The sequence below is a fragment of the Hippopotamus amphibius genome, chromosome 3, assembly GCF_030028045.1.
Source record: "Hippopotamus amphibius kiboko isolate mHipAmp2 chromosome 3, mHipAmp2.hap2, whole genome shotgun sequence".
Taxonomy (NCBI): domain Eukaryota; kingdom Metazoa; phylum Chordata; class Mammalia; order Artiodactyla; family Hippopotamidae; genus Hippopotamus; species Hippopotamus amphibius.
Genome location: NC_080188.1, coordinates 6,892,939 through 6,905,197, shown reverse-complemented (window position 1 = coordinate 6,905,197; position 12,259 = coordinate 6,892,939). Strand labels below are relative to the sequence as shown.

The 12,259-nt window shown below is 36.5% G+C and overlaps 1 protein-coding gene across 2 annotated transcripts in view; it reads right to left on the bottom strand.

The window, feature by feature from the left end:
• Positions 1–3,244: 3,244 nt before the first annotated feature.
• ZCCHC4 (zinc finger CCHC-type containing 4) overlaps positions 3,245–12,259 on the bottom strand; it is a 46,612-nt gene continuing 37,597 nt past the window's right edge. Inside the window, exons 9-14 of one of the 2 annotated variants that reach the window (XM_057728240.1) lie at positions 9,172–9,293; positions 8,856–8,931; positions 7,329–7,380; positions 6,737–6,881; positions 5,605–5,641; positions 3,817–3,937 (exon numbers count right to left, since the gene is read on the bottom strand). In XM_057728240.1, coding sequence (XP_057584223.1) covers positions 5,629–5,641; positions 6,737–6,881; positions 7,329–7,380; positions 8,856–8,931; positions 9,172–9,293 — 408 coding nt within the window. In that variant the 3' untranslated portion in view covers positions 3,817–3,937; positions 5,605–5,628. Of the gene's footprint in view, positions 3,938–5,604; positions 5,642–6,736; positions 6,882–7,328; positions 7,381–8,855; positions 8,932–9,171; positions 9,294–12,259 lie in introns of both variants that reach the window. The other variant, XM_057728239.1, reaches the window with a different exon arrangement.

Sequence of the window (12,259 nt, the reverse complement as noted above, 5' to 3'; positions counted from 1 at the left end):
TGGTTAGTATTTTTTAGTAATAAGGTATTTTTAAATCCAGGTATGTGGATTTTTTTAGACAATGCTTAAAAGACTACAGTGTGGTGTAAATGTTAACTTTTAGATGCACTGGGAAACCAAAAATTCATGTGACTCCCTTCACTGAGATACACACTTTACTGCAGTGGTCTGGAACCAAACCCGCAATATATCCGATGTCTGCCTATAGTCAAACTTCTCCCAGATGCCTAGTATTTTATAGATTGCTTTGAAAAGGCAGGAAATCAACTTAAATGTTTTTCTTAAAATAACCTTGAAAGCTGAATTATTCTAAATTTAAAGACTTCCAGATAAGGCTGCCTGCTGATCTTGCTCATATAACACAACCCAACATTTAAACCCTCAGTGTTGGGACAGTCCTCCTGTTGGCTCTGAATTCCTCCTGATACTGTTTAGGTCAGTTTTCCTTTCTTCAGTCCTTCTAAGAAAGAGAAAAGCGCAAGTCCTCTCCATATCTTAAGCATGCCTACTGTTAGGGAATGAATTGTGTCTCCCCAAATCTATATGTTGAAGTTCTAACCCCCAGTACCTCAGACAGGGACTGTAGAGACAGGGCCTTTAAAAAGGAGATGAAGGTAAAATGAGGCCAATAAGGTAAGCCCTAATCCAATCTGACTGGCATCCTTATACGAAGAGGAAACTTGGACACCAGGAGTGCACACACATAGAAGAAAAACCACGTGAGGACACAGTGAGAAGGCAGTCATCTGCAAGCCAGGCAGAGCGACCTCACCAGGAACTGAATCAGCAGGCACCTTGATCTTGGACTTCCAGGCTTCCAGAATTGTGAGACAGTTAATTATGGCTGTTTAAGCCACCCGGTCTGTGATTTTTTTGTTATGGCAGCCCTAGCAAATGAATATACCTACCACCTAAAAACCTCTAGAAGACTCCATGTTTTCATCAAGTTTTTATTGAGCACCTACAATACCTAAGAGAGACATGAGAGTATAAGAAGTGAGTACTGACATGAAGAAACTGAAACCTTTTGGGGGAAACAGAATCTGTCAATATAATCACAGAATAATACATGCAAAGTGCCTCACATGTGGTGCGGAGGCAGCAAGGGGTCTGGAAAGCAAGGTGCTGGCTGGTATCAGGGACTCTTGTGAGGCTTCCCAGGAGACAGTGGGACTTGGGCCAGGGCCTAAACTCTGTAAGACTTTAATAGATGGCTGTATGGAGGGAAGTATTGCAAATAGAAAGAGAATGGGATGAAAAGATTGGGGGCATACTGGAGAAATAAATCAGTCTAAGTAGCAGACTAAATGTAGGGAAAAAACTGAAATCTGATCATTTAGGGCCTACAAAGTAACTCTGTATTTCATTACATTTCATAATACAAACAAGAAGCAGGATGAAATTTAGCTGTAGCTATTTAAGAAAAATGTCCTTTTAAAAAGCTTATAAAGTTTTTTTCTGTCAAATTTCAGGGATTTTCTTCTACTGCTGTTTTGAGTATCTTAATATTCAGATATGCAGATTTCTAATTAGAACAAATGACCTCATCTCCCATCACACTTTACCTCCCAGAGACATTTTTACATTCTATTAGTTTATCCTCTGAGAAAAGAAAGAGATTAAGTCCTTAAAATTAGTATTAATTGAACAAAAAAAACAGAACCATCAAATTTCCTATTTTTAACTCTTTAAGAAGGCATCAAAGTTTTAAAGTACAGAATTCCTGATTATAAGTAACACCCTACTTGCTCAATACTAAGATGGACTTTTTTTCACATTTCAATATTTCCGAAAAAAGATATGTCTAAAATTTAATATATACAATTAGTGAGATAAAGGAGTTTTCTCCCTGGAAAGCTATAATTACATCGAGAATGCATTTTACAATTGACGGTATCTTAAAACTAAGAAAATATGGTGATGATGACAGTCACTGGGCACCAGGGCCCCGTTCTTTAGCAGTCATGGCCCCTCAGGCGTCTGAGTTTCTGGGGAGATTTCAATAGATTTTAACCACAGTATCGTGGACGCCATAGAAGTCAGGCAATGTCCACATCTATGCCTGAATCAGAGAGGGGAACTCTCCCAACGAATGTACAAGGTTCGTATCTCATCTAATTACTTCAAAATCCACGCCTCCTATCAATCACCACAGCACCCATGTTAAAGGGGGGGCAAGAGAAGAGTTTTTTGATGCTTGTTAAGCCCAGGAGCTCAGCTCATCTTTTTTTTTTTTTTTTTAATTTTATTTATTTATTATTTTTTGGGGGGTACACCAAGTTCAATCATCTGTTTTTATACACATATCCCCGTATTCCCTCCCTCCCTTGACTCCCCCTCCACCCTCCCCGCCCCAGTCCTCTAAGGCATCTTCCATCCTCGAGTTGAACTCCCTCTGTTATACAACAACTTCCCACTGGCTATCTATTTTACAGTTGGTAGTATATATATGTCTGTGCTACTGTCTCGCTTCGTCTCAGCTTCCCCTTCACCCCCCGATCAGCTCATCTTTTGATATAGCCTGATCTACCAGGACCACACTGATCAGGGCCACATGTGAGTATTCCACATCAGGCATCAAGCCATCCTAACTTAAATACCTGGTGGAATTTAAATACCAGATGGAGTGCAGTTCTTCTACCTTTACTCACAGGGCTCTAGCTAAGCCCAAGCAGAGATACCTCCAAACCTGCTAAAAGCAGTCATTTGGGAAAGAGAGAAGAGTCACTGTGCAAATGCAAACCATTCTAAACTACTAAGTCTTAAGGAGATAATGCCAGACACCTAGCAGAGAAATGGGGAGACAGACTGTTGCAACTACTCCCTTCCATGCTATGACACTGGACCACCCGATGAGGACCGTTAGTGCTCCACAGCCATCTCCATCTGTTAACACTTCTCACAGGTAACAGGAGAACTGAGAGCCGGGCACATACGCCTCATTTAACTTAGCCACAAATGAACCTGAGGTCTAACGATTATTGTCCCCATTATAATAATGAAGAAACAGTGGCTTCTAGAGAGCGAGTGGCCTCGCCAAGGACATACAACCAGCAAGTGTTAGAACAGGAATGAGGATCACCAAAATAACCACAAGCATATCTTGCCCTCTGCTACTACTCCTACATACTGCCCAGATTAAGAGACACTAAGAGGACAGAGCAAGTCATAATTCCAAATACCTCACTCATTCAACAAACATTTAGGTGATTCTGTACCATCAAAGGACAACTGCAAAACGTACTTGAAAAATAAATATTTAATAATAATAATGTAACCATAATCATAATCTTTATATCTTTAGACTGCCTCTGTCAAAATTCTTTCCATCATCTTCAGATTCTGTCTAAAAAAACTGTACACTGTATTTCTCTTTACAAGTGGGGTTTAAGCCATTGTACAATATTTCAATATTTAATTTAAATTACTTAACATACTCTTATGTTCAATGTAAATAAAACCTCAGGTTTTCATTGTCATTTTCTTCTTTCTTCCTGGAAAAGAATGCTTTATGCCCATTTTTCAGATAAAAGAGGCTAAAATAATATGACTGGAAGAGATTTAAAGAGAGAAAAAGGGCACTGACAGCTAGTAAACCAGCTAAGGATGGAACAACTCCCCAGGTCTCCAGAGGGGCTGCTGGGGGGGGTCTATAAACCAGCAAATACCACCTGCCTATTTTCAAGCTTAGAAAGGCACACACCTTTGAAATCGACAGAATTTAAGTCCAGTGTGGCGCTTTCAGAAAATGGCATCAAAGGTTGGACTATAAATCTTTCTTATTCGCAAGTCACTGGACATTTAAGAGCAAAGATATTGATGGGCTCTTTCTCTCCTTTTCTTCTTCCTTGTAACAGATGTATGATTCATGGACTGTCCTTTAGTGGTCTCCATTTTCATCTTATTGCTCTTTCTTTGCTTCTGCTTTCTGACAGCTCTGAAAAACAAGGTGCTAAATTATTTTGCAGAATGAGCACAGTGAATTATGTAATTATGTTGAAGTTTAATTAACTAGCTAACCAAATAAGAAAACAGAAGGAAAAGAATTTCCTGTATTATAAGCATAAATCCTCAGAATCCTGACCATAATAACAAGGAGACAGAGTCCTGACCAAGCAAAATGTTTGAGAAAAGAAATTTCTTTGAAAGATGGTTACTACAGATTTAGACCAATCTATTCAGGACAAACATACCACAGAGGTAAACAGTCAAGCCAGTGAGTTGGGAGGTTTTCTGTTTTTTGGTTTTTTTGGGGTGCATCTGTACTGTTCAACTCAGCACTTCAATCTCCAAATCCCTGAATTACATTTTTCAGAAAAAAGACCAATACACTGGCAGTTAGCAGTAGTAGAAAAATGAAACCGCACAATGGAAAAAACTGAAAAGGCTTTTAAAGAGGTCCATCTTATAGTCCTACAGCTAATTTTCCTTTCCTCGGTAGCTCTGAAGGTCCTGACGAGTGCCATACAGGATGCCCACATTTTGTGGTCCCTTCTTGAAGACTAGCTTCAAAATGAACAAGTTGAAACTCACTCTCTAAAAAACACTAAATCACACCAGAAAGCAAAGCAAACAAACAAACAAACAACAGATCCTTTGTTTCAAGTGCTCTCTGAACTAGGTTACAGGCAATCTACAGCTGAGAAAGGTTACTGGTCTGCTCATTCCCTTCCTCCCAGGCAGCAGAATCACGCCACTTCTCATATCACCTCTGAAGGGCTGGGCTGGGGCTGCCCAGCAAGGTCAACCATTAGACTCGCTCCTCCTAAACCACCACGGGTCCTAGGGAGACGCTTCCTCTTGATCTTCCCAGGACCAAAACCTAGGAAAGGAGCTTCGTAAACAATATATAATCTACTAGTGGACCAAACTCAGCCTCTCTCTTTGTTCTCTCAGTATATATGTTAAGGGTTGGGAATACAAAAATAAATGGACACAATCTCTGACTTCAAGGAGCTGGGAGACTGAGACAAGGCATACCTTACCCTTCCCTCCCTGCACCCATTTTTTAAAAGTAGGATAACGTCCTGACAAATTTAATGAAATATAATCTCTTGATGGCAAAGTCAATGAAGCTTTGCATGCCTGTATAAAAAATTTAAACAAATTTTCTTTGGTTTATCTACTCATAAGAAGAGCTAAACATGAATCAGATTTCACTAGTAGATACAGTAAACAAAAACAGAAATATTCACTTGTAATATGAATAAACAAGCTTTCCAGAGATAAAGTCTTTCAACAGTGACAAACTAAGTATAAATCAACTATTTTATTTTGCCTTAAAATTAACTGAGTATAAATCAACTCACTTCTTTATTTTGCCTTAAAATTAAATTGACCTAGTATTTGTCCTCTAAATTATAGGTATTTATGTAACTGATAAGCTCTAACCACAAGAGGGAGCCAGCATCACTCCAGTTCACAACCAAAGGAAAATTTATACTACGGAAAATCAAATTAACATAAGACAACTATAAAACATAAAAGATGAAAAGATCTTTTATGCCATATATGCTTAAAAAGCTATTAAAATTATTTTTTACTATTATAAAGAAAAAATTATGCCTTGTCAATTTCATTGCAAAATTTTTTGGAAAGCAATACCTGAAGATAACTGTTAACAGGAGTTTAGGAGTCTTCCCTAAGAGAAGAAAGGGATGTTGTTTAAGAATTATCAGGTATATCACATCCTAAGGGGTTTGGTCTTGAATTAAAATTGATAAAATCTAGTACTAAGAGATACTACATGATTTCCCTCAATGAAAACAATATACTACTACCAAGTAGACTAGCCAGGGCTATTTAAGAAACAATGAAGAGCCTACACTGTATTGCCAAAATGCAAATTCAGTTTCCATGTGGCATAATATCACAGAATCAAAGGCTGAGCATGTTCCTAACTCCTGTTTGCAACCAGAATTACACTGTAAAGAGTGCAACAACCCCAGATCAATACTTTATTAGGTTGTATTCTATTCTTAAAGGTTTATAAAAAAGACATGACTCTTCATACACCTCTAATTAATTTTTAAAATTCCACTTCTACCCTAGATTACTTAGTAGAAATAATTATTGAAAGTAAATTTGATAAAAACTAATGGAAAAGGTAGTTTAAATAGTAGGCAGAATTCAAATGGCTGGCCTTTAATGGAAAAAAATAATTTCTACTGACCAAAAAAAAAATAAAAACAAACAGATGGAAAAGAATTCTAATACAATCATAAGTAGTTACTAAAGCATCAGATACTTCTAATACTAATAGATGTTCTTCTCATCACAAGTCATATGATAGCTCAAAATTTTTATCGTGATCTCAACTGTCATGTAATGTTAAACTTGGCTATCTGGTTTTCACACCAATAAAACAAGAGGACTCAATAGCTATAATCCCTTTAGTTCAAAAGGAAAAAAGTTAACATTCACATTAGCCCAGTTGAAATACAAACAGTTTTTCTAAATATACTATTGTCATTGGTATAATTATACAACTATATTACATAAATATATAGGAAGTTAGTCACTTTCTACCTTATATTTTGGTTATTTTCATGTCTTTCCTGTAAAATTTTAAGCTCTTTGACTCATCTTCATATCCTCCGTCCCCCATCTATGTAAACAATACCTAACAGTGAGCGCAACAATTAATTTAGATCCCCTAAATTACTGCGCACTTCTATGGATTGCTCTGCACAAATACACAAGGAAAATTTTTTCTAAATAAAAGAATTTAACTAACTTGTTAACTTTCTTAGATGTAGAGATGTTAGGACAAGTACTCCGTTTATGATCTAATTCACCACAGATAAAGCAGCCGTCTTTAGGGCCCTCACAAGAATGATCTGGAAGAGCACAGTGATTGCAAATGCTACAGTGGATCCAGGCTGTAAAATAAAAATTAGGTTTTAAAAGAGGTTCATGTAATATACTTTTTCACTTGATTAACCTTTATGATAAGGAAGCATAGTGTTTACTTCAAATATTTTGATTGCTTTGCATAGCTAATTAATACATGGCAACAAATTCCGCCCTTCTGCAAAGAGTCATGAGCTTATTAGAGCCACTGACACAATAGGGGCTGGCTGAGTGATACAATATTCTATCAAAATAAGCCAAACCAAATGCCACACTGAAACAGGGTAAAGTCATGTCTCTCTTTGAAGGAGAGAATATACATTCTGGTAAGTGTAAACATTAAAAAGCAAGTAAAATAATACAAGTCTCTACATTACTTTTTTTCTTTTGTAAATACAGTTAAATAAAAATCCTATTTAGATGAGGAAAACTCAAATGTTTTCATAGGATCTCAAACACTAAGTCCAAATACTTACAAGGCTTTACACATTTTTTGCAGAGAAAGCAATGGTTCCATTTCCTGCCATCCTACAAAAACAATTTTTAAATAAGTTTAATTTGTCATTAAAAATCAAGTTCCACAATTAAAAATTAAAATGTCTTATCAAAATATATGTAAATTATTCATTCCTTATTTCTCACTTTCCTGGGCTTTACAATTAAATACTTTGATTTCAATATATATGCATTTCTCCACCCAACTCAAATACCTCCTTGATGCGCCCCAATTTCCTTAACTCTAAAACTGGGGAATTTATCTAAATGATCTTGAAGGTCCATTCCTGATCAAGCAACCCAACCTGCATAAAGAAAGGACTCAATGAAAATTTCAAAAGAATTAATGATTTCATAGTTTTTAATGTGTCTATCTGGCATAATCTTTAATAACATTCATATCTGAGAACTTAATGTAATTTAAGAAGGACAGAGGCTACTATCTGAGTAATTTAAAAACTGTGAAGTAAAACCTACCTAGAGAAGTACATGCAATGCATATATCCAGTTTAATGAGTATTATAAAGTGAACACTGACAAACCCAACAAGTCAAGAGACAGGATACCATCAGTCCCCTAGACACTCCCCCACACGCCTCTTACCAATCCAGCATTCCTCCTTTCCCACTGAGAAACACCTATCCTGGTTTTTGTGATGGTCACTTCCTTTTGTTTACTTTTTCCACTTATGTGTGCATCTCTAAATAATAAAATTTTGTTTTCCTCATTTTGTACTTTGTATGATTTGGGCATAATTTTTTTTTAATGAAGAATATAATTTCTAAACTTGTAAATATCAGATGTGTTACCATAGTTAAAAAACAGTGTAACTAGTAATACAATTATAAAGTTATAAAAAATGTACTTTCCAATAGTTATATAGTCTTTCCTTTGGAGAATAATATGGGCTTATCAACCAACTAAACTTCATATGTTCTTTCTGACTGGATTTAGTTAACAGAGTAACCTAAGGGAGATCCCACCTTCCTAAAAAAATAAGTAGGAGGTATGTCCCCTGTAGCCCTTCCTCATCTGTAAAAAGCCCTGCCTACCAGTGCTGTGTGAGGAGTAAATGAGTTAGTCCACGCACAGCTCTCAAGACAGGGCCTGGCACAAAAAATGTACACAGCACATGTTATTAACTATCACTTCATCAGAACCGTGATGGTATCTAATAGTTCAATGCCTTATTTAAAACATCTTAACTTTGCCCTCAGCAAAATGCTGCCCTCATTTAGTGCCTAACTTGAAACACTAATAATTTTAGCAGTCATACAACATCATATAAAAATAACTCAAATAACTGTTAATGATGATGAAGGCAACTACGTGTTTCTAAAAGCCTGTTGTACTTTATAATTAGAGAAAAAATACTGTATTAAAGCATAATAAATGATAATTAATACAAATTATATCAACAACATAATATTAAACAAATGTAATGAAACTAGTGAACTAAAATAAAACCAATATATTTGAGTAAAAACACATTCTAAAGAAAACCATACCTTAGATGTGCAAGAATTACAGTGTTCACAGTGCTGATTCTCTAGGGAAACATATCGTTGACACAGAGGGCAAAATCTAAGGAGAAAAGAAAGACCTGAAGAAATCAGCTGTGTATACTTACTGATATTCACAAGGCAGATAAAAGGTCACAAGGCATTCCTTACAAAAATTCAGTGTAATTCAAATTAAATTCAATATAACATTATAGGCCAAATTTAAAAGTAATAAAAGAACTACAAAAGGCATTTTGATGTTAGACATATGGAACTTTATTTTCAGTGACTCGTGTATTTCAAGGTCTCTCTGTGATCTTACCTGTATCCTTCTTCAATGGGAAGGATTATTTTGTTAGGTGGGATATTGGTGAAAATACGCACAGGAGACTGTTTCCGTCCTGTCTTTCCATGTTTATAAAGTGCATGATTATCATAATCTACCTAGAAAGTTAAAAAAAAATTATAAAAGAAAAACTTCTCAAATGAGTCAACATTCGTTAAGATTCTTTAACCAATAAATGAATAAACTGATGCCAAGATACAAATTAAATCAGAGTATTTAATAAGAAGTTGTTAAAAGCAAGAGTTTACTTATGAATCAAGTCTCAGAGAGGCCTCTATGAGAAGTTCATCATAAAAAAGGTAAAATTTGTTATGACACATTCATGTTATCTAGGATTAAAAAAACAACTCTAATCTTTTATCCAATGCAACAGACTTTGCAAGAAAGGCTTTTATATAATTAAGACTTTGGGTATTAAAACATTCCACCTTTGATGATTTGTGCCGGCTTGTATAGGGCTTTTCATTGTTTGCCTGTGAAATTCACTGCATGTCAGTTTTCAGCTCCCCGAGGCTCAGTGCAGCCTTGGTTTGGCCCTCCACCATCACTCTCTGACAGAGTCAGGTTTGGGGGCCAGGCAGTGGCTCTGCCACTCACTTGTTATGGGACCTCAGGCAAGTATGCATCATTTTCATCTAGAAAAGGAGGTTACTGACACTTACCTTCGAGTTGCTATGAAAGTTAAATGAGACAATGTATGTGAAATACTGAATTCAGCACCCGGCGTCTGGTAGAGACAGACAGAAGGATGGAGACGAAGAGGGAAGTCTGTAATTATAGCTGTTCTCCCCACAGTGACTATCTCAAACGTTTACCTCTCTCCTCAAGATCCCTAACTCGACTCTCGATTTCTGTAAATTATCTGGAAAGTAAACGGAAGTCAACAAGCATGATTTCTATTGGCTTCTTGCCCCTGTCTCCTCCTCCACCCTGTTATCCATAAATATTGTCAACTTGGTTTTAAACCTGCCATGAATCCACCTGGCCACGAAGCCCATCTATCTTCAGATCAGCAATTCTCAAAGTGTGGGGCCTGCATCAGCAACATCAGCATCACCTGGGCTCTTGTTAGAAATGCAAATTCTTGCCCCACGGAGGACCTAGTAACACAGAAGCTCCAGGAGTGGGGCCCAGCAAAGTGGGGCCCAGCAATCTGTTATTTTTAACAAGCCTTCCTGGCACACGGAAGTTTGAGAACCACGGCTTTAGATCACCCACAAGAATATCATGGATTTTTATAAGGTTAATACAGGTAGATCCCAACTTTCAAATAAGTTGTAACAAATTGTTTAGATTCTAAACAAGGTTCCACTTAAGAATTTACAAAAGAACTGACTTGCAAGGTAGCTATTTAATGAGAGAATTACAAAAATGTAAGGAATCGATGACAATGGAAAGAGAGGCCTTTAATGGGAGATTCCTAAGCTCTCTCCATGGCCATGCCAATGCCTGTTAGATTAACTGGTGAATAAATTTAGAAAGACTGATTAACAAGCTTCAGCAGTGGGAAAAAAGTATGTACAGGATGAGGAGACCCAGCTAAATGAGAGACAGTAGGGGGAAAAAAAAAGCCCTAAGGGGTTCTGCACGTGAGCACTCACAGTGCAGCGTGGTGAGTCCACAGCCTAGCACAAAGGTGTAAGAGCTGGTGCAGGCTCACAGCTGGCCTACACAGAACTGTAATATTGTAACAAGGAAAGGAGAGGAGGTTAGATCACATGTGAAGCCCTGCATTCAGTCGGGCTACACTTTAAGAGGGACATTAATAAAGCCAGTTCATTTCTGTTGAAAGTAATGGGAGTAAATAGGACTTATAGTTTAACAGATTGGGGGCGTTTATTCAGAAGACTGGGAGGATTTGATAGCTATTTTATAACTGAAGGTGTGTCAAGTGGAATAGAAATCAGACTTATCCTTTATAGCTTCGGAAAACAGAAGTAGGACCAATGGTTAGAAGTTAATAGGGAGCATATTTTATCTCCATTTGAGAAAATTTTCTAACGATTAGAGCTATTAACTAAATTGAGTTGCCTTGTAAGGCTGTAGGACTTTGCTCACTGAAAGCATTCAAGTGAAGCTAGATGATTGCTTGTCATGAATTTAGTGGAGAGGATTATCACACTGGGAAGTTAGCCTATGTTAAACCTATGCTTCTTTCCAACTTTAAAATTCTATGAATATGTTACCTATTACAGGCTAAGATACAAAAGTAGATTTTACTTCAAAATCACCTTAAAATAGTACCTTAAGTAGTTTTCTTTTAAAATGACTTAAATTCATAATTTTTCACTAATGCACCTTCTCTACGTACTCAGTAAATATATGGCACCTTATTAAATTCAACAAAGATATTTTGAACATTTATGAGTGTCATAAGAAAAAACATTCTTCCCAAGAGAATCTTATGAAGATTTTCAAACGCTGGAAAAAGTGTATCTTAGATTTTTAGTAAATGGAATATTCCATGCAATATAATAGATAGCAGATGGAAGAGAGGGAAAAAAAAGAACAATTTCTTTATGGTTACCCAAGGAGTCAGAGAATGTGTGTGTCAGGAAGGTGGTTGATTACTTGATTTTGCATAACCTAATTGAGATTATTATTATTTTTAAATGTGGGTTTGTTGTGCTAATTAACTATAAACATATGGTATGTAAAATGCATGCTGCTAGGGTAAATTAATGTACCTCTAACATACATCCATATTTCATAGCTTCATCCACACAAATAAACCTCCTATGGAAGTGCTGTAAAGCAAACACAATTTTGCAAATTGCATATCACTAGTGGTAGAGCTGATACACCATTTTCCCATCATTATCCCTGACATTTCACTCACAATGATGATGAGAGGCATTTTCAAATAGAAAATTTCTCCCATGGAACTGATTAATGTGATGAAGTACTGTATAGAAATGAGGGAAAGCACAAAATCTCTGCAATTCCTAACTTTTAATTTTATCTATACGCAAATTGCTTTTGCAACACGAGACTGAAACTAGTTATATGGAAACCAAAGCATTCAAGTCGACAAACATTTATTCTGCACCTACTATGCTCCAGG